The 23,157-nt window shown below is 37.1% G+C and overlaps 1 protein-coding gene across 4 annotated transcripts in view; it reads left to right on the top strand.

The window, feature by feature from the left end:
- CBLB (Cbl proto-oncogene B) overlaps window positions 1-23,157 on the top strand; it is a 196,357-nt gene that overhangs the window by 158,092 nt on the left and 15,108 nt on the right. For all 4 annotated transcript variants that reach the window (XM_058661828.1, XM_004593216.4, XM_004593217.4 and 1 more), the window contains 4 exons: window positions 3,603-3,788; window positions 4,850-5,215; window positions 15,434-15,528; window positions 21,337-21,483. In XM_058661828.1, coding sequence (XP_058517811.1) covers window positions 3,603-3,788; window positions 4,850-5,215; window positions 15,434-15,528; window positions 21,337-21,483 — 794 coding nt within the window. The remainder of the gene's footprint in view (window positions 1-3,602; window positions 3,789-4,849; window positions 5,216-15,433; window positions 15,529-21,336; window positions 21,484-23,157) is intronic.

Genomic DNA, 23,157 nt, shown 5'->3' with positions numbered 1-23,157 from the left:
ATCTTGTCGGAACCTGTTGGACTTTAGGTCTGGGTGCCGTCAGACCTATTTTGACCCGTACGATGTCACAGTCGGTATTATTTTCCTGTGGGACCAGTGCAATTCGCTGAACTCAGTGAGCTCTCGCAAGCTCAGCACATGCACATTTCACTGTTGTCCCCTGCAGTCCTAAAGCTATTACCACAGTGTGCAAAATGGCACCTGATGTACCACTACTAGAATTCTTGATCTGCTGGCCGTCAGGTCTTAGGGCTACCCAGACCTGTCTTGGGTGGAACCTGTAGAATGCCACGTTGCTGCAGTTCACTGAATCAGAAATGAGTTCACTCCCAGCTCAGCGTATGCTCAGTTCTTTCCCTTGCCTTTGCCGCCTTACACAAAATGGCGCCCATTTCAGCTCTAGGGGGCTGACTGGGCTGTGAAATCCACCCTGTTCTCGCACTGCCTGTATGTGATCTGCTGCTCTGTCTCTGCTCCTGGTCAAATCAAATGGACCAGCAGGATGGACAGTTCTTTGTCTGGGTTCACCACCCAAGCTCTCAGTGAAAGTCCCTTCCCACCTGATTGCTGGTGGAGTCCCAGCTGCTGGTGGAGTTCAGATCGCCATTTGCTGAATGCAACACCACACAGTTGTGTCTGCTGCTTTCCTGTGTCTGTCAGTCTCTAGGTACCCCTCTGCTGTTGTTCTGTCCTTTCCTATTTCCTGGAATATGTCCTCTCGGCTTCATCCTGATTAGATATTTTTCCGTCCGTTTAAACGTGTCCTTACCCTATTCTGCCATCTTGATTCAACCATAGCATTGTATTTTAATTGTGAAGTAGAAAAGGAAAATTACTTTTCCTTTTACGATTTGTTATTTCCATGTTCAAGTCATTTGTTCGTGTAAGAAGAAAAATAAAACTGATTGTAAAGTCAATTCTAAATTTGTTTTCCTATTTCTCATTTTAAATAACAAAATAAACGTTGAGACATTTCTTTTTTAGGATTTGTTCATTTTAATTTGAATGGTATTTACAGATGAAGAAGAAGCAGAGAGAAATCTTCATTCACTGGTTCACTCTCCAGTTTCATTGGCTGGAGCCTAGGCGATTGGGAGGCAGGAGCCTCTTTAAGGTCTTCCAAATGGTTGCAGCACTCCAAGAACCTAAGTCATGCTCTGCTGCTTTCCTTGGCCACAAGTGGAGACCAGGATTGGAAGCAGAGCAGCGTAGACTAGAACCACTGTGCACGGGGGATTCAGGTGCTCTGGGTGGAGGATTAGCTTGTTGAGCCAATGTGGTGGTCCCAGGACATTTCTGTTTGACTTTTGAATATGACTTTAGTTAGTTCTTTAGATGTTGAATTTTGCTGTGGTTGGCTTTGTTTAAACAAATTACAGGAATTATTGAGTCCAAGCTATGAGGTAGCAAGGACAGGGCATTTGTTTGAAGATCTCTGTGTTGGAATTTTATCTTTTGATGTTGAAGAAAAAGACTTTGGCTGAAACTGGAGATTATGTGATAGATTTATTTTGCCCATTCTCTTAATCATATCATTCCTAACTGTATCATCCAAATAATAAATGCTTTACAAACGATTTTATTTTATAATTCTCCTTTAATTTTACTAACTCCTAATCTGCCATGCTATGGACTAAACTGGCCCTGATTTCTGCAGGTAGCAGTAATAATAGGTGGTGAATTTTCCAGTGATACATTGCATTCTGATTTTATCTTACCTTTTAAGTACTTTACATCGAAAATTTGTATTGATGTTACCATACGTGTTTACTACCTGTTTTTTTCCAAAAGAATATTTGTTCTTTGTGATTAATTTCCATAAAGGTTAAGTTTGAAAGTTAACCACAAGTGAAATTCATAATTTTCCTGTAAACAAAATACTACCTGTTTAAATAATAGAGATAAATGCTGTTTACAGGTACAAATTATATAGAATTAAGAATTAAGTTGTTTAACATGGATAATTAAGTCATGTAAAATAACAAGACATAAATATTACATAAAGCAGGTGACAAAAATGGTACTTCAAAAAGTTTATGCAGTCATAAAATTACATACCTAGTTTTTACAATAATACACAGTTTGCATGGATTTCTATGTTTTCAACGCTCACACACATGGGTTGCAATATTTTTTAATTCAGTTTTTTCACAAACCTTGCAAAGTCCCCTTGTGCAATAAAGGAGAAAAAATTGGTTTCTCTCTCTCTCTCTCTCTCTTTTGTAATGTATTTATTTATATGCAGAGACTAAGGGAAAAAATACTCTCTGCCCTTCTACTGGTTCACTCTTCATTTGCTTGAAGTAACTAGAACATGGCCAGGACAAAAGCAAATAATTGCGAACAAAAATTAGGTGTCTCAAGCGAGTGTCAGAAAATTAGTTACTGGTTAGAAAACAGCAATAACAAGAAGCTGAAGTTTTAATGCTATATTTGCAGAATTGTTCATTGAAATAGGAAAAAGTTCAGAAGAAAGGAATGCATTTCTATAAAATGTGGAAATTTCTTCTATCATTTTGAGAACCCAGGAAAATGAATAAATTAGAATGGATTTGGTACATATAATCAATAAAGATGAAATGCTCTTGTCCCTTCACATAGTAATATACAACTGCCATGAAGTCTTTCTTAGAAAGTCACTTCGCAGCTACTGTATTGCTTCAAAATCTGTAAGGTTTTCAGCAGTACTTGATAATCTTTAAAGCACAGTATGAATTTTACTGAGCAATTTGCTTTCACTTGCAGTCACAAGGTTGCAGAATACACAAGAGTCTTAAACATTTGAGCTAACACTTCACCACACACATTGTGTTGGATACTGTTCTGAGGATTCTCAATGTTGTTTCAGTATCAAAGCTCCTCACCTGCTTCAAATCAAATCCATTTCATTAGTTAGACACGCTGGCAATGTGGTAATTGCTTAAGTATTAGTCATTATTCCAGCTTGAGTGAAAGTAAAGTTCTAAACCGTGATGACAGACTTTTGGCTCCCTTACAGTTCTGTGCCATGTTTCAGGTAATCAGGGAAGTGGGAAAATATTTGCAGAAGCAAAGCTCTTGAGGAACATGGATCTTGTTCAGCAGGTGTTGCAGCTTACCCCTGCTAATACTGAGAAATAGCTCATGATGCTAACTCAAAGGCTGAGCATTCTCAGCATAGGTGTGTGTTTCTTGGCTTAAGAAAAAGCAAGCTTCTAAGTTTCAGAATATCCAAAGCCCTAAGGAAAGTTTATAATACAGATAAGTGAAAACAATTTGTACTGCTGATTTTTTTTCTGGATTGCTCATACAATATAGCACATTTCTTGAAAAATCTCCTTCACTTTATTGTCAACACTTCTGCTAATTTTTCTTAGGCACTTTTTGCAGTAGGTAAAGCAAGCCTATTCAATCTATTCCTTACATCATACTGACCCTGAGGTGTAAAGTTTGTGCTCTTTGCATGTACTAATCAGAGGAATCTAAAGTATGTAAGGTGTATTTACTTTAGCAAATATACAATGGCAAACACTTCCTCCAAACTAAATGCCTTCCACAAACACTGAAAGACTCACACTACCCAGTGAATAAACAAGAGTATCACTCTCACTTTTCTGTTCTAGTGCACAGACAGGCAGAACTCACCAGTCACATCACCTGGGTCCTCTCCCCTTGCCCAGAGAAGAAAGCCGCAGGCAGATCCTCTCCAAATCCCTCATCTCAGCCTGCCACCAGTGCCTCCTCGCCTGGATCTGATTCAGAAAGGCATAGCCCGATCACCCTGTGGCAGCCCAACTGGTTCGCCAAAAGTAAGTTGTTCAGTTAGAAACAAAGATCACCCTGATCTCTATTATTAATCATCATGGTTCCTTTAAACTCATTGTTCCAGTCTCTTGTTTGCTTATTTAATTGTGAAAACTCCAGTGGGTTTCTTATTTTGTTTGTGGTTAACTCAGTGCTACATTCCTGGTTTTCTTGCCAGAAACGTTACACAATTATTCAGACACAGCCCACGACTATAGCCCCTAATTTGCCAAAGTAGTAGCAGAATCACTTCTGTAAAATGGATTTAAAAGGTCATTATGTGCATTAAAATAATTTGTGTGCTGTTATCAAACAGTATTTTACTCTCATTTTCATAAAGTCATTGAAAGAAAAATGTGATTGGAGTATATTTGCATAAGAAGTTAAGCTACGATAAATTATCACCTATGTTTCAAGGTGACTCAGAAGAGGAAATTATATGTACTTTTTATACATGGTAGAATTAAGTACCACAAATTACATTATTTGCAAAGTAACTACATTACTGTTTAATATTGAAGACATAATTCTAACTGTAAATTAAGCCCACAGTTTATTTTAGTTCCATGTGGCTTTTTTTTTCAAATTTGAGATGGCATATATTACTTTATTAAGATTTTAGCAAATATTGCCATTTTTAGATGCTTTTATGGTCAAAAATTGATTGGAAGCACTATATTTGAATAATATTTATCTTATGTTTTAAAAGCATTCAAGAATTTTTGGTTAGAGAATATTATTTAGAAATATGTAAGCACAGCAGTGCTTTTGACATTTTTAATATTAAATCCCAAATCGTTCATTTCTGTAGTTACTATATCGCAATATCTGGATTTACTTTTTAATTTCTACAAAAAGCCCAACTATAAGATATTTATATGACTTGTTCATTAAAGTTCAAACATTTTCATTATATGATGGTGAAAACAAAGTTGTTAAAATGTGACATAGAAATCTAAACTCTCCTGTATGGTTTAGCAAACAAAAATGTTAACATTACTAGTCTAGAAATTATTACTTCCATGAAGTAATCTTCAGGATTTTTTTTTCTCTTATGTCTTTTTAGTCTTCTCCTTGTATGGTGAGAAAACAAGATAAACCACTCCCAGCACCACCTCCTCCCTTAAGAGATCCTCCTCCACCTCCACCAGAAAGACCTCCGCCAATCCCACCTGACAATAGACTGAGCAGACACTTCCATCATGTAGAAAGTGTGCCTTGTAGAGACCAGCCTATGCCTCTTGAAGCCTGGTGTCCTCGAGATGTGTTTGGGACTAATCAGTTGGTGGGATGTCGCATCCTAGGGGATGGTTCTCCAAAGCCTGGAATCACAGCTAGTTCAAATGTTAATGGAAGACACAGTAGAGTGGGCTCTGACCCAGTGCTGCTGCGGAAACACAGACGCCATGATTTGCCTGTAGAGGGAGCCAAGGTAAGATTTAAAGCAGAATCTAAAAGACTTGCTTGTACACTCATTGGAGGCAGATTAAAAGGATCGGCAGTGTTTTCATTTCTTGGGTGTTTTTTCCTAGTGTGGCACTTTCCTGCCAGTCTTTAATTATCTCCAAGTTCTAAATAATCAGAAGCTCATTAAAACTTGAAATTAAAAGAAGTCAGGAAGAAGATCCTGACTAATGATTTCCTTTTCAGGTGAAGACAGTAGACAGTTTGCCAAAGATTTATTTCTCTCTCCCTGGTTTCCTTTGCCAAAATTTTCTCTCAATAGCTTGCTGATGTTAGAACCAGCTGGTTCTTAGTTTTTTTGACTCTCCAAGTTATGTCATCTTTTGGGGGGAGGTATATGATTATACATATGATAATTCATTGTTGCATTAGTGGATTTTTCCTGGGATAATACATTTTAGGCACCCAGAAAAAAATGAGATTTTCACATTTTTAAAAACACCAGACTTAATTCAGTCTTACAAAGCAAGCTGTTTGCCCATAAAACTGAGAGATTCTTAGACTTGTTGAGTCTCACTTGAAAAGGTATCACCACTATCATGTATATACTGAAGAATCCAAGTAATACAAGGAACTGATGAGACAGCTACAGAATACATTGTGCTTAGTTGTGGGGAGCCAGGTGCTGAAGCTGCTCCCCAGAATAGAAAAGCTGCTCCTGGGACTGGGAGGGGCCGTTGCAAGATGGCGGCTGGCCCAGGGCCAAGAGGCGGAGCTGGTCTCGCCAGCAGGTAAGGAATTCACAGGGATAGGCTAGTTTCCCCACGGTGATTACTGGCCTATCACGTAGCGCCAAGTGGACCCACTGGGAGAAGTGATTGGTGGAGAACGATATAAAAGTAGCCGGTAAAAGCTAGGTGGGGACAACGACAGACCGGACAGACTACAGACGGACGGAGAAATACGGGACGAGGGAGAAGAAGGGGCGGGAGGAAGGTTGCCCGAGAGAAAGTAGAGAAGAGGGATACAGACAGAAGCAGTAACAAGAATGGAGAAATGCAACAGAAAGTATGGGAAGAAATATGGGAAGAAGGGTGGTGGAAAGAGGGCTGGAGAAGCGGGGAGGAAAGCTTAGACCAGTGGGGACCAGAGCGGCAGAGAGAAGGTTTTAAACGCAGCCGCTTTTGGCAGCGAGGGGTCCGGTGGCAGTTCCGGCTTTTCCCGGACCCTCAAGAGCGTGCCTCGTCGTTTTAGTGTTGCCGCTGCTGGTCGGCGACGACACTTAGTATTCTTGTTAGTGCCTTTTCAGAGCTGTAGTGTGATAATTTCTTGTGTTTGATTCCATGATGTTTTGGGTTCTCAGATCAAAGCCCTGTCATCTTATTTATTTGAAAGGCAGAGTTAGAGAGATCAGTATTATATCTACTGCTTCACTCCCCAGTGACAACAGTCAAGCTTGTGTCAGGCTGAAGCTACAAACCAGGTATTTCATCTGAACTCTCACGTAGTTTCAGGGATCCAAACACTCGAGCCATCTTCCTCTCTTTCCCTGGCACTTTTATAGGGAGCTGGGTAAAAAGTGGGGCTGCCAAGACTCGAACTCTTGCCCTTTATGTGATGCTGGTGTCGGAGATGACAGTTAGACCTGCTACACCACACTGCAAACCGCAGACTCATTTTCAAGGAGTGCCATTTCTGTTCATCTTCAATGTTCTTTTAGGGGAATAGACTTCAAAATAATGGTTTGTAGTTGCTTAGCTTATGTGGTATTCAGATAGCAAGGAAGAAATGGGAAGTGTCACTCATGTGAATATGTACATTAGCACATGTGTGAAGGTAACAGTGATAATGAGAATCTTGGATTACAATATTTTATTTTACTTGTAAGGAAAAGAGTGCTAGAAATTTAGCACTCTCATCTGCTTGATTCCTCCCCAAGTACAGTTTCCAGAAATTCTTAGGCCAAAGTTGTGGACTAACTCAATAAAAAGTTTCCACATGAGTGCTCACGTACCTCCCAGGGTCTGCATTAGTTGGAAGCTGGAGTCCAGGTCTGGAAATTGAACAAGGTTTCTAATGTGGGACGCAGCCATCCCTAGTGCTGTCTTAAGCCCTTGGCCTAATGCCTGTTTGTATGTAATAATACTTGGCCACAGTGGTAAAGGAAAAAAAAATCATCTAATACAGTCTTAAAGGGAATGATTGGTTCTCTCCTGGGGCCTCCATTCTCATGTGTTGTAACTAGGAGTCTCCAAAGACACCCTAAAGTCATCTATGCATAGTGTAGTGTGAGAGCACTTATGAAAACGATTTGTGATGTTCTCTTAAAATGGAGAGCTTATCCTCAGAAACATTTTTTTAAAGATTTATTTATTTTTATTACAAAGTCAGATATACAGAGAGGAGGAGAGACAGAGAGGAAGATCTTCTGTCCGATGATTCACTCCCCAAGTGAGCCGCAATGGCCGGTGCTTCGCCGATCCGATGCTGGGAACCAGGAACCTCTTCTGGGTCTCCCATGCTGGTGCAGGGTCCCAAAGCATTGGACCGTCCTCAACTGCTTTCCCAGGCCACAAGCAGGGAGCTGGATAGGAAGTGGAGCTGCCAGGATTGGAACCAGTGCCCATATGGGATCCCGGGGCGTTCCAAGGCAAGGACTTTAGCCACTAGGCCATGCCACCGGACCCCCTCAGAAACATTTTTTCTGCAACCTAGAATCCCATGTCAAAGTATTTGCTTTACTTTTCTGTTTCCTTTGTTTCAGCGATGATTTTTTTTTCTTTTTTGTCATAAGGGACTTCTGAGAAAAGCACTCAAACACCCCACATCATTGATCATGTTTCAGTGAAATTATGTTCTGAATGGAATTCACAAATACTTAAAATAATAACCAGAACAGTTCATTGAAGCAGTCTGTTTCTGGGTTCTTTTAGGTATTATGTTGTGTAGTTTTAGCACTAATAGAATCTTAACCTTAGCTCTAGGACACTGGCTATTCTTTTTTTTAGAAAATTTAGAATATATGTGTATATTATATTTTGTTTGAGAAGCATGGGAAGACAGACAGGATTCTTCCCTCCCCTAGTTCACTCCCCAGATGACCACAGTAGCATGTACTGTAACCCAATGCTAATGCTTACAGCTGCATCCAGTTCTCCCAAATAGGTGGCAGATTATTTGGACCATCAGGTGCTGTGTCCCAGAGGTAGAAAGTAGACAGCATTCCAGAAGCTCCATCAACCAAGCGAAATCCGTCCAAGAATACCCACAAAGTTGGGCAACCAGTGGAATCTTTAGCCTTCCAAACTGAGGCATAGCCCGCTACCGGGCAGAATCTTTAGCCCTCCAGCCAGGCGTGGGCCTCACCCAGATTTTACCTGAGGTCTTCAGGTCCCTGTTCAAGGTGCCAGTTGTCAGGAATTCCTGACCAGCAGGCCCCCGAAACCACCGAGGGGTGAGGTGATGGTGTTCTGCTGCAGAACCACCGGGAACAAACTGGTAAAGGATGTACGTTTATTAGGTAAAATTACAGATGTATATTGAGTAAAAAGGGGGAAGGCAGAAGGATGGTCCTGACATTATTTCCACCCAACAATCATTGTGACTGACTACTAGGCATGCCTGTCTCTCTGGACCATCCAATCACAGATCACAATCTGCTCACAGGGGTGGAAGCTGTGCCTCAGCCACTGGCAGATAAGCTTCACCTGAACACAGAGGGCAGCACCTGGGCTGAAGGATATGCCTTGGGGAATATTTATCACAGGTGGCTGGTGAACACAATGTGGTTCGCGTTTAACTTCCTATAGTTAGTTATCAGGGAAGTCCAAGCACAGTTCATCCAAAGACAGAGAAGAGAGGCAGCAGTATAGCCCACTGCTCATGCTGCATGGCCAGTGAACGAACCAGGTTGAGGTCTCAGGTAAAACCTTCGTGTCACGTGATTCCCCCCTCCCCATTTCCACATGGTGTACCGTGTTCCTAAGGCCTCCCAGGCAGGCTAAGCAGGTAGAGATCCAGGGGCTAAGGCCCACAAAAATATGTCTCTTAAACCTAGATTGTATTCTTGTGTATTTCTATCTAAATAATTGTCATTAGTATTTTTTAGGTCTAATCTCATATATTGTGTGTATCAATTCAGTACTGCCTATATTCTCAAAGTTAATTTCGTGTTACAACCTGAATTGGTTTTAACAAATTAAACCAGGATTTCTAATTTCAACTAGCAGATCAGAAAGATCTTGTTTAAAAAAAAAAAATTTAACCCCCTTTAGGAGAGTATTAGCTTTAAACTGGTAGATCTCGGAAGAAAAAGTAGTTAGAAGATAGTGATGATTATAATTTTTTTTAATAAGATTGATATTTGCAATGAAAATAATAAATATTAACAGTGTCTTTTTATACCTAGCATACCATTTTGTTTTGTTTCATGGTAAGCACACATGATATGTAAATTTAAGTCTTTGGAGAATGATTTTCTCTTTACTAAACCTCAGTCCCTAAATATGAGCTGATTAACATTTTTTTGGTCAAATGGTAACAGCTGTCATTTAGAGAGGTAAGTGCTTTCAGTAGAGGTGATGCTTCCAATTAATCACAGTCTTCCCATGTGGAAGATAAGGAAGTGTAGACAAGAACTAAAAGGTTCCTTAAAGATTAAAAGCACCTAGAGAACGCCTCAGGTTCAAGGGAAGCGCTTGAGAAAAGACTCACTCCCTCCACTCCTTCATGGATGCTTGTCAACAGGGCCCTTTCCCACTGTCCAAGGAGATCATTTGCCTTTTGTGTTTGTGCCTTCACAGGGTGACTGGTGAAGGACCAGGAATAATTTCAATGCTAATTACCCCATTTACTAATTGTGTAGAGTTCTAAAAGGAAAAAAAAAAACTGTTTCATGGTAAAACTGAAGTGTGAGAATTTCCTCCACATTCATTCAGTCGCTTTGGTCCCCTCTTTCTTTGCTGATACAGTCAAGTGCAAGGACACTTTGCTATTAGTATGAATCTGTAAGCTACAACTTGCTAAATCTACTTATCTTGTATTAATGATGAGAGATAATTTTCCTGTAGCACCACTGCTATTCTCTCAAAGTCTGATTGCAACCCCAGTTTAAATCCAGTCTTTTTGGCTAATAAGTAATTCTAATTTTGTTTTGTTTTGTTTTGTGTTTTGGAGTTGTTGTTTGTGTGTGTGTGTGTTTTAATTATCAGTTATGAAAATCCTTGCATTAAAATATGTTCAATTATCAAAATATTTCAAAACCTTCCTCTTAATTCTAGATATGATCATGTACCTAACTGTCATAATTGGTTCCACTCAAGAGATTAGGAACTTCTGTCTCTTAGATGATAAAAGCTATCTTGTCATGTTGTTCACAGTGACATTGCTCTAAAGATGCCATGAGGTGTAATAATCTTTTGGAGCTGTTGCTAGGTAATTATATAAAATGATCCCTCGTTTTGAGAGTGTGCCAGTCTGCATGTTTGGTGAAGAGGCTCATGTTCATATAATTGGCCCTGCCTCATTTGTAAATAGCAAGGTTATCTTTTAGAAAATACATCCTTTCGGCGTGCTGGTTTTCAATCATTTTCAGTCTGATACTGAAGCACAGAATACATGAATAGTTTAGGGGTAGCACTTGAAAGTGTAGCAAAAAGTAATACATTTGTGTTTGGGAAATTGTGTAAAAATTTTAAAAATGTGTTTTTAATTGCGCTAAAATTTTCACAGGCACAAAAATTTTCTTTATATTTCAAGTGTATTAGCCTTCAGGTTTTAGACAATATTTGAGTCATTTGACAAAACTTTATCTGAGAAGGCATGGATGTGTGTGAGATTTTGGCATAGTTCATTGAAACCAGTGAAGAGACAGAATTGTTAACACCTGATAGACTAGGCAGGCATCTCAGTGAACTGCTGAGTGAGGCCCAGCCGGGGAGGGTGAGAGGCAACCCAGGAGGAGGCTGAGAAAGGTGGCCGATGAGATGTACCTGCAGAGTGCAGCCCCTCCTCAGCTAAGCAGCAAGTATGGGTTCACCAAGATCAAGAGGAGCGTGTAGCACTCTAGCACCAAAGAAGGCACATTCTTTCGTCCCACCAAACCACACCTTTTCAGCCCCCTAATAAAAACAATCCCTCTTGTCTCCCGGGTGTAACTTTTTCCCTGGCCTGCTCTCTGTACTGGATCAGTTAACCTCACTCTGGAGCGTTCCCAGTGAAGCTAGTTTTAAGCTGAACTTTATTCTGTGTGGATGTCTAGTTCTGAACATGAACTCGAGCCTTACAAACTGAGAGCCCAAAAATGGGTTTCAGGGGATAATACTTTAGATAAGACCTTGTGGCATGTAGGAAAAAAGTCTATCTTTATAGACCTAAAATAAATTTTATAGTGTAGGTTATGTTTCTTCCAAAGATTAAATTACCATTGATACATTCATATCCCTTACTCCTAATTCACTGCCATTGAGTTCTTATAATGCTCAAATGCTACTGGCACCTTGGAAGTGAATAAACATAGTCAAAAAAGAGGAAACATATATAGGAATAAGAGAACGTTTGATAGTCTTCCTATTTTCTACTTACTGTTCTCTAATGTAGCATTATGCCTGTTATTATAAATTGAAAACATAATTACAAAAATCAAAAGGAAAAGGAAATGAAGAAAGGGTAGTGAATATCATCATGTGCTTAAAATTGTACATATGAAATGCACAAAATCTGGTCTCATAACTAATGGGAAAATGATAGCGTAAGAAGTATCCACCAAATACATAACATCCTCAAGAAGGATACAGAAATCTGTGATGCTGAGTGAAAAATGGGACAAAGAAAGCTCCTTGAGCGTTAATGTCAATAAATATTAAAAGATTGGTAGCTTGGATAGAAATATTGCATGTGTAAAAGAAGGGCAGGTAATGTAAAATGCAGCAAGTTAGATTGAAGAAATTAGAGTTTATTAGATTATTATGTTTTTTTCAAATATGTATATTAAAAAGTGAAGAGATTTTATAATATTTCATACATGTAAATTAAATATATGATACTACCCATTCTTCCTCCCGCAATTTTCTTTTTTTTCTACTAATGCTTGTTACAACATACTTTGATAAAGAGAGTTTCAAGAATTTGTTTTTGTTTTGTCTTGTTTTTAGTAGAGGAAGGACAGAATTAGAATTGTGGATTTAGGTGACTTAAGTCAATAGTCTTTCAATGGAATTATGGTAGTATGGGGAGTGACTATTGACTGGGAAGGCCAAGGACATAAAGGTGATTCTTGGGTCCAGTTCAGTGAAATAGCAGCCTGTGTCTGGGCTGCCCGACTGCTGATCCTCCTACTTATGGCCTGGAAAAGCCACAGAGGATAGCTCAAGTTCTTGGGCCTGGGTACCCATATGGGAAACCTGAAGAAGTTTATGGCCAAGGACAAAAGGTGTTTCCCTAATGGAGGGTTAATGAAATTTGAATGTATCTGCCTTATATGGTAAGATCACTCTGTATCATTTGAGGAACTGTTGCTTTTTATTATTTACAAACTGATTTTTCAGATTTCAGTAGAATGTAAAATGTTTACTTTCTGGCTCAAAAAGTAATTTATTGCACTTCCTCAGATAGTGGCAGCTAAAATTTTCTCTAGTGTAATGAAAATACTGGTTGGGAACATAGAATTCAGAATGACATATGTTTAATCATTCTAACTAGTATCAAGAATTGCAGTCACTTTAGATGACTAGAAATATTAACAGTTTTTTGCACAGTTAGGTCTTTCACAGTTCACACGTTTGTATAGTCAATTAAATGACAGTAAAGAATTCTGCGTTTAGTAGTAGACATATTGTTAATTCTTAGAATATGTTTTCAGAGAGTTTACTGAAAGATCATCCGGTAAACAGAGCAGATACACTTTCTGAGTGCTTCTGTGAACTGTTCTGTTTCTTCTCTCAGTATCAAAATTTCTCCAATAATAATGTCAATCTAAGTCAATCAGCAGATGATATTCACTTAAGTCCTACCATGTGTAAAATGCTAGTGGGAAAGAACTATATAATGATGGAGAAATAAAAGATCCTTCACTCTGAAATGAAATCAGTGTGGCATGGCTTCTCCACAGAACAAGTAGAAACCTCAGCAGATGCCAAGCAGCAGATGAAAGGTTCAGAAGAGATTCCATCCAGGCCGTTACAGAGAAACAGAGCTATCCGTTACTGTGTTAACAATCCTGTTCATAAAGCAGTTGGAGAAAAGCACTATTTGCAATTTTAAGCATGTTAATTGCTTCACAAAATTAGGAGCAAGTTTTGCTAGGCTATTAACACTCCGGGAGAATAAGTTACCTTATTTACTGTACCTTGTCATTTATCAGTGGTAGACATCATTACCTGTGCAACTTATTTTCATGAAGTATAAGAGTAGTACATAAAAATGTTCGGTGAGTTCTGTTATAGTCTCATTACTCTGATGCACAAAAAGCATATTCTGTATCAGTAAACATTTATATATATATTGCATTATTTTTCAGGTTTGCTTTTTGCATAGATAATAAAATCATGGTTGGTTTTTGACAAATTAGGGTTAAGACAAAGACTGTCATTTCCATTACACCTCTTATTATTTTGCTAAAATTTATTAAGTAGTTTCATAAGTTGATACTTTATCATGAACTATCAAACTAATACATATAAAAATCCATGTTACTTTTCCAAAATAAAATTTAAATGTGTTTATGATGGAAACTTGAAAGAGTTTTTCTTACAAAAATTATAAATCTACATCTGTTCTAGCAGGAAGCAAAAATCTCTGATTAAGAGTGACCTCGAACGGTCATTCTTACAGTGGGTAATTTTAGCTTGATACAGGTATGTTTGTTAAAAGATACTCTTTTACGGTAAAGGATTTTGTTCTATTGTGCAGTGATTAATAAGTATTTCTTCTTTCTAGCCAACTTCAGAAAATCTCACCTATAGTCAAAAACCTATGATAAAATCATCTCATTTAAACATAGATTTAATGCAGTATGTTAAATCTATCGGGAAGATGTGAACAAGGTAGTTGGAACTAATGCATAGAACCTAGTGTTTAGTTTGAAATTTTATTGCTGTAAAATTAGATTTTGTAGCTCTGACATGCAAGCATTGGTAAGTTTCAGATGCTTTCTTCAGACTTCTTTTTTTCTTATTTCTCATTGATAGATGTGTTACGGCCTTTTTAGTTTTGTGTTCTTAGGAATATGAAGGAGGAAAAAGTGATTAGTGCTCTTCGGATTATCTTGGGCTATTCATGTGATTTATACATTTCACCCTAGCATCAGTCTACCGTTTCAATATAGATAGAGTTGGCAAAAAAATAAATAAATAAATAACTGGAATGATAAACCTAAAGTCTACTTAAAGGTTGCAAAACATATGTAATACTTTCTTGTGTGTATATCTTTACTGAATTACTTGTCGCTATCTTTTCAAGCAAAGAGAACTGTCCAGGCAGCCTCTTTCTTGTGACTGAGATACCTGAAGTTTCCTAACTTTGAGTGTTTAAACACCTGCAGTATATGGACCCTCATGAACAGTTAACAATTGTGTGTGGTACTCACATGCTGAAAATTATGCTGCATGACAGCTAAGACAGGTCTCTAGTTACAAGTTTCAACCTTGAAAGAACAAAGATACTTCTGATTTGATTCATATGCTGTTATAACAGGAAGCTTGTGACTATTATGTTAATCCCAGAAAGATACAATAATTTAGAACATATTTATTTAGAACAAATTAAGATAATAGTTGCAGGGGCCAGTGCTGCAGCTTAGTTTGCTAAGCCTCTGCATACAGCACTGGCATTGTTTATGGGCACTGATGCGTTTCCTGGCTGTGCCACTTCCAGCCCAGCTTCCTGTTGGTGGCCTGGAAAAGCAGTAGAGACTGGGGCAAAGACCTTGGACCCCTGCACCCCATGGGAGATCCAGAAGGAGCTGCTAGCTCCTGGCTTCAGATTGGCTCCGCCTCAGCCATTGTGACTACTTGGGAGCATAATCCAGCCAATGGAAGACTACTCTCTGTGTAACTGTGCTTTTCAAATAAATTAAACATTTTTTAAAAGCTAAGAATTATATCAGTGCTGGTTTTTTAGAATGATATTTTACCTGTTTAAATAAACTGAAATTAGGTGTCTTCAAAACTAAATTTTCTAAGAACTGTATTGGCTCAAAACCCCCCAAGACGTGGAATTCTTTGACTGCAGCCATTTGATTTGTTTTCAGGTCTTCTCCAATGGTCACCTTGGAAACGAAGAATATGACGTTCCTCCTCGGCTCTCACCTCCTCCACCAGTTACCACCCTTCTCCCTAACATAAAGTGAGTTTCAGTGAATTCGTAGGTGATTGGTCCATGCATAAAAATATGGTAGATACGGTTAATGTTTCTGATTTACTCAAACAGAAAATCTGGTATGAATAGAGAGGCATTGATTAAAAAATAAATAAAAATCCAGTCAGATAATGAACCAGTAGAGTAGAAACCCAAGATCTTTCCAGTCTTTGCTGTTAACTGTGGCTTCCATGAAAATTAACCTTTCTTGAGATCATACATTGAGCAACAGAGAGAAAAAGCTAAATATTCCTTGCATCCAAGAAGAGGGTAGGGTAGCACAATGAGTTCTCCCTTCCAATTTGAAATTCTGAACGGTATCATGTTTTATCCCAACTACCTACTTTGACAACATAACAGTCCTTGATTCCTCCAGTTTTTCTGTTTCTCATACCCATTTAGCTATAAAGTCCTGTTGACTATTCTTTTGAATTTATATAAAATGAGTAACATTTTTTGAGATATTCTTAGCATTCTAATCTACACCATTGCTCTAGCTTTACCTCATAGCTAGACAACTAAAATATCCTTCCCTCTTACTGTATAAAGATTAGTATATGTGCCTTAAAGGCAAACATAAATCGATTAACCTGGGTATCACATTGGAAAATGGGAACCAAGCAGCACCGGGTGGTTAAGTCTTAGCCCACCTGGGTGTAACACCAGGTGTCCCAGTCTTTGTTTTCTGATTTCATATATGAAGTCAAGCCTGCAGGTCTTTGTGTCTTGTTCACTGCAGTTGAGTTCATTAATTTACATTCTGCCTTTCCTGGTTACATTCTTAGATTCGTTTTCTTTTACCGGAAAATATCAGGAACTAACCAAATTATGAAGATAAGACATATATTTAACCTAAAGTCCTAATGGTCCATGTCTGATGTTCATTTACTTCAATGACTTCTTCAGTTATAATGATTAAAACTGATTTTCTTTCCTTGCGCTAGTTTGTTTTCTGTTTACTGTGTGATGATTTTTCAAAAAGTGAATGGTACAATTGAATTGAAAGGTGATGCACATTTTCTGTGAACTTTTGATGTACATTGATTGCTGTTTCCTAATTTTAATATGGCTGTCTGGAGTAGATTAATTAGGTTTTGAAGCCAAAACCAACTTTCTTCTATGATTCTCCTGTAGCACCTTATTGTATTTGATATATAACAGGCATAGCTAGGATATGTAGTTACTTAGGTGACTGATTTTAATTTTATCTGCCAAGGTCGTCATTTTCAGTTATGTCATAGGACTTCTTATTTCTTCCTATACAGGGCACTCAGCCCCCACTGAATCTATGAATGTTCAAGAAGGTTAAGTTAGATCCCAAACCACACATCTATTTAGAAAATTAAATTAGTTTAGCATGAAATCCATAGAGAATACTACATGGCATATTATCTAATACTAACTTTGTTTTATATGCAGTTGGAGGGCTGTGGAATCTCTCGTTCTTGGTAAATTAAAGTTTTTCGTGAAGTATAAAAAATATCCTAAGTCAGGGGATTATCACATTTGGGAAAGACAGGGAAAAAATGTAAGAATATAACATTTGATATTACACAGGCACAATATGAAACTGAGTCCAATGGGCCATTCTACAATGCTAGCTTTTCTTGGAACTTGCAAATTGATGACAGATATAAAAGTTTGAAATAATAACACACTTGGTATACTGGCTGCTAAATTAAGTAAAAACATACAAAGGTGTTCTAAACTCAGATGAATTCTGGTTATGTGCATATGTAATAAAACATCCAAATCTAATTGCCTATAAATGTAATCTTGGTCTTTAGAGATTAAATTTACACTTCTGCTCATTAAATATATTGGCAAGTAGCATTCAAAGAAGAATCTGTAGTGATTTTATTTATATTTAATGTTAAGTACCCGCTTCTGTAAATAAAGCAAAAAATACATTCAAGGTACAGTGTTTGATAATATTTTTTAAATTTGAAAATATATTTAAAATTAACCAGGATTATGTTTGCACTCCATTGACTCCTGATTTTTCTCCCAGAAACACCACAGTTGTTTTAATTATACCAGAAATATGTTAACAATGTATGCTTGGCAGAAAATTATTTTTTGTATTTTTCATGCTACAAGTTAGCCGTATTTAACAATGTGTTAAAGAGTTGAATGGCATATTTTTTCTGCAGAATTTCTTTTCGTGTTTATTGTGAACATAAAAGAAAGAATACTTTTTATACCTAACAACCCAAGCACAAAGAGTAAATATCAGTGTCCATAGTTTTAATCCCAGACATTTTATTGAGAATGTTTACATAATTTAGATTGTATTGTCTCCTTAGTCACCTAATATTGTCATAAGTCTCTTATGTATTGTGTTTATTATTAAATAATTAGGAAATTTTAAAAGATAAGTGAAATAAAATCAGACTAGGTTTCAATATTTTTCTTATATTTAAATTACTTTCTAGAGCCTATTTTTGCCATCTGGTAATTGAGAGAATTAGCTCAAATTAAAGTCTCTAAATTATTTAGAGCTTCAGCATTTTAGAATTCATACAATTTTTTAAAGATTATTTTTCTTTTGTATCAATTATATGTGAAATTTTGACACTTGCATGTTTCTTTAAGTTGATTGGTGATATTCCATTATTAAAACCATGTGGTTCAGATTATTGACCTAATAATAATTGATATAACTATTGCTGTTATTATTGATCGATTTTGCTCTCATGACGTTGTTCAACCAGGGTACAATGAGTGTAGAACAAAGATCTTAATAAAATGTCAGTTATTGAAATAAGGATATTTTATTTTCTAATGCATGTTTCAAAATCAGGCCAAAACCAGAAGTAAGTTACTGTTAAACATAAATCTTCCCAGATCTCAGAAACATGGAGTTAAATTCACGAATATCAAAGCTAGAATTTGTTCTGTTATTTTAAGTATTTATTGGAATGCCATTACTCTGATTCCCATTTGTTTGATTTTAGAAAGTTCTGTGATAATGTTTCTTTTTTTTTTATAAAACCATATCTGTTTACAGTGATAAGATTTTCGTTGTATAATTCTTGTTGAGACTCGGATAAGTATAGAATTTGTTTCTACAAGTAAGCTGAAACTGTAACTATATAAATACTTAATTTTTCTGAAAGAATTTTTTTCTCCTTCATACCATTAGCATACTTATCTATGAATATAAAACTTTAAGTAAATACTTAAAACATGGGCAATTATTGCTTCTAGGGAGAAAATAAAATTATTTGCTAAATTGTTAAGCCTACAGCGGTAGAGCTAAGACGTGAACTCACGTCCTCTGATGTTGAGTGTGGGTGCTTTAACTGCCACATTGTCCTTCCGTCCCCACCTGGTGCATTTCTTCCTTTGGAAAAAGAAAAGTATTTCTTTAATTGTTAGAAGTAGAATTGTTGACTAGTGTAATATGTTTTCATGAAGTGCTAGTGTTTTAAATTTCATGAATGGAGTATCCAGATTTCATCTGTTTCCATCCTGGGATTCAACATAAAGAAGATAAATCCTTGCCTTACATGGAGTTCATGCTATTGTGGAGAACAGAAAGCAAAACATGACTATATTATCTGTTGCAGCTAGTGATAAATGATTGAAGGGAAAATAGGTTGGAAGTGAATAAGCAATGGATAAATGACTTTTGCTTTAGATGAGAACCTTGACAAAAACCTCTGAGCGGATTATGCTGAAATAGAATCTGAAGGAAGTAAGAAAGCATGTGTACGAAGAGCAGGGAAGCTAGACAGCACACAGGTGCACACTGACTTCAGAGCGCTTGAAAAACAGTCATGGAAATGTGCGGAATTCAGGCTTATCTTGAAGCCTACTAGCATGCCATACTGATTATTCTTGGTATCATGAAGATGCTTTTAAATTTAGTAGTGTATTATAAAACTCATTTGGAAAAATTTGTTTATGGCACATGTGCAGTAATGGTTTCAAAACAGCTATATTTTGCTTTAAATCTCTGGCTGTGATTTTTCTGAGTGGCAGCATGTGAGGACATAGAAATGATGTATATAATTCTTACTTCATTTGAAAGGCGAACCCATTCTGACTCTTGTGTTGCTTACTTGACGTTTTTGTTTACCATATTTTATGGCAAATTAATATTTTCAATCCCTTACATGAGATTACCATTTTGTAGTCCATATACTTACGTATTTTGTGGTCCTTATACTAGTTTTCAGTTGGGAAATAAATCCTCCACAGTTAAGCCGTAGAATGTGTAAAGACATTATTGATAAGGTTCTTAGCTTTGGTTCTCGGCTTTGACATTGAACCTTCTACCACAGCACCACTTTATCTCACCATACACTGCCACTTAAATTCCATGGTAGCTTACACAAGTAAGAATTCAGTGATCGGTATTGAAAAACTCTTCAAAGACAGGTAAAAATGCACTTTTCTAAAATGTTAGAAAAAATTTTCGTTTGATCTCTAAACTTCCTAGAGACTTATAAATGTGGTAGATACCTGAAAACCTTTGCGTTTTTTCAGACTGTCATCTACTGATGGGCACAGAGAAACGCACAGAGAAAATTGTTTCTGTTTTGACTACAGGTTAAGCTTCTCTAATTTGGAAATGCAAAAATCCAAAATCCAAAACAGTATTCTCATATTGTGTTCAAAAAGTGTTTGTATTAGGCGCATGTTAGAGTTCAGATTTTCAGATTAGGAACACTCAAACCAATAAATCATATAAATAGTCCAAAAATCTGAAAAAAAGAAAATAAGAAATTTGACATGTAATTAGTGCCAAACATTTTGGACAAGGGTTACTCAACTTGCAATAAGGAAAAAATCAAAAGGAAAAACTTGTTTAAGATTTGATAGCACCGTATGCCAAGGCCTATTGCACCCTCTACAGAGGTGCTTCAAAACTGCAGTCACTTAGTTGTGACAAGTTAGAGTGTTTTTTGAAATGAAAAGCATTTTCATGGGGGTTATGATGTCTGCAAAGTTCTGCTCTAGCGGTTTTCTTTGTCATCAGCAAGGAGTAAGTAAAACCTCAGCAGCAACTATTGTGAAAAATGGGTTTCTTTGTGCTTGCTTATTTGCATCTGTTTTATTTTATTGATTGGGCTGTACCAATAAGTAAAACGGTTGGAAATTTATTTTAGCAATAGGGGATGGTTTTACCCGTTTGAGTTGTCTTCCATTTAGCACAAGAGTACGAGCCATAAATACAGTGAACTCTGCTGCAAAGACTCGAAGTCTCCTTTTGTCTGCTTCTAATTTTCGATTTGTTCAGTTCATTTTTACTTCTCAGCTGTTTTAGGCAAAACAAGGAGCAAATTATAATTTCACAGATGAGTTTACATTTCATTGAATTTAACAAGATGGTTTTTCAGCTACAAATAAAATTCCCAAAAGACAAAAAATTGAAGCCTCTCTAAAGACTTCATTTTTAGTGACTGAATTTATTTTTATCCTATTTTACTAATTTAAGTTGGAACAAATGCTACTATATTAATAACGGTTTGAATTATTTTATTCATTTGTCTCTATCAAAGCCAGCTTGTTTTTATTTTCTTTGGCAGGGTATTAGTTTTCATATTGTACCATTTAGAATTAGAGATTTAAAATTTTTATAACTGTCAAGAACGTCTGCACAAAATATTGAAAATCCTTTCCGTTTGTATTTGATGTAAAAAATGGCTCGTCATTTGTAACCCTGTAATTAATTGGAAAACGAACATAAGTGACAATGTAGCATTGTTGATTTGAATATATCTTGACAGAAGTTCCTGTTTTGATTATTCTACTCAAACTGGATTGGATTTTTTTCTCCCCTGATAGGTGTACTGGTCCGTTAGCAAATTCTCTTTCAGAGAAAACAAAAGACATGGTAGAAGATGATGATGATGAGTACAAGATTCCTTCATCCCATCCTGTTTCCCTGAATTCACAATCACCTCATTGTCATAACGTAAAAGCTCCTGTTCGGTAAGACTGTGGGCAGCCTTTTCCCACCTCACATCTGCATAAGCATTGTCATTTATAATGGTGTGTTACAGTTAACTCATACCCATTTAATTAAAAATCTTTGGTTTCCTGCCCAAAGCCTCTTCCCTTTACTGTTTCATATTACTTTTAAAGAAAGCTTAGTGCTTTCTAAGATTTTTCCTCACTCTCCTATTGCCAAAAATTATACGCCACCCCCTCCATTTTTTCTAGACATTTCATATGGTCTCAGTTAACTCATGTTTTCCTGAAACTGTTATAATTTTATCAATTCTAAGCACATATTTAACGAAGCAAATACTTAGAAATTAGTATTATGCCAATCTTCTTGAACTTTCTTTTTTTTTAAGATTTATTTATTTTTATTGGAAAGTCAGATATACAGAGAGGAGGAGAGACAGAGAGGAAGATCTTCCCTCCAATGATTCACTCCCCAAGTGAGCTGCAACAGCCGGTGCTGCGCCAATCCGAAGCCAGGAGCCAGGGTCTCCCACACGGGTGCAGGGTCCCAAAGCATTGGGCCGTCCTCGACTGCTTTCCCAGGCCACAAGTAGGGAGCTGGATGGGAAGTGGAGCTGCCGGGATTAGAACCGGCGCCCATATGGGATCCCGGTGCGTTCAAGGCGAGGACTTTAGCCACTAGGCCACACCGCCAAGTCCGAACTTTCTTGTTTAAGTAAAGAGCTCTACCTTCAGACCAGAGATGGTCTCCCCAAGAAACCATTGAATTTATCTGGACAATAAGATGCTGGACTCTATGCTTGGTATATGCTTGCAATGGAAAGAATCTTGACTGAATTTGAACTACAATATTGCAACAAGGTGGAGGAATCCACTATGGGGGAAGGGCATGGGGAGGGGTTGGGGGAATCCCAGAGCCTATGAAACTGTGTCACGTAATGCCATGTAATTAATTAAAAAAAAAAAAGGAAAAAATGGCTCTTCCTTGTTGCAATTTGTAGTTTTTATTTTTTGTTTGTTTCAGTTCCATTTATTTTTGCTGTGATCTTTATCCTCTCTTGCTTCCTGTGTATTTCTTCATAATAAGTCCTCCTTAAGATGCATCGTTAGTTCATTTATTTGAGATATTTCAATTGTTTATAAGCATCTGATATTATGTCCCTTTCAATACTGTTTTTGCTACATCTCGTGGGTATTGATATTTTTGTTTTTAATTTCCTTAAAAAACTATTTTCCTATTAATTTCTTCAGTGACACATAGCTCATACAGTAGTGTGCTATTCAATTTCATGTTGTAAATTTTCTATTTTTCTTCCTCTTGTTTATGGGTTTCATTTAAGGCAGTATAGTAACTGGGTAATAGAGACTATCTTATCTAGAGGGGAAGATACAATGCAGTATGCCATTCTACTTTCAAATCAAAGATGAACTCTCAATGAAACTGATAAATATGTCTTGACAACTGGATGTTGGACTCTGCCATTGTCCATACCTAGAATGTCAGGATACACTTATATAGCAGAATGATGGATTTAGTACACTTTGTGGAGGACTATACTATCGCAATAACATTGGGAAAATCTGTGGAGAGGGGATTTGGGAAGGGAGAGAAGGGAAATCCTTTTGAAACTGTATTATGAAATAATTAATTCAATAAAATTAAGTATAAAAGAAAAAGAAGACTAGTATACTGAG

This window comes from Ochotona princeps, chromosome 3, assembly GCF_030435755.1.
Source record: "Ochotona princeps isolate mOchPri1 chromosome 3, mOchPri1.hap1, whole genome shotgun sequence".
Taxonomy (NCBI): domain Eukaryota; kingdom Metazoa; phylum Chordata; class Mammalia; order Lagomorpha; family Ochotonidae; genus Ochotona; species Ochotona princeps.
This window is presented reverse-complemented; position numbering and strand designations above follow the sequence as displayed.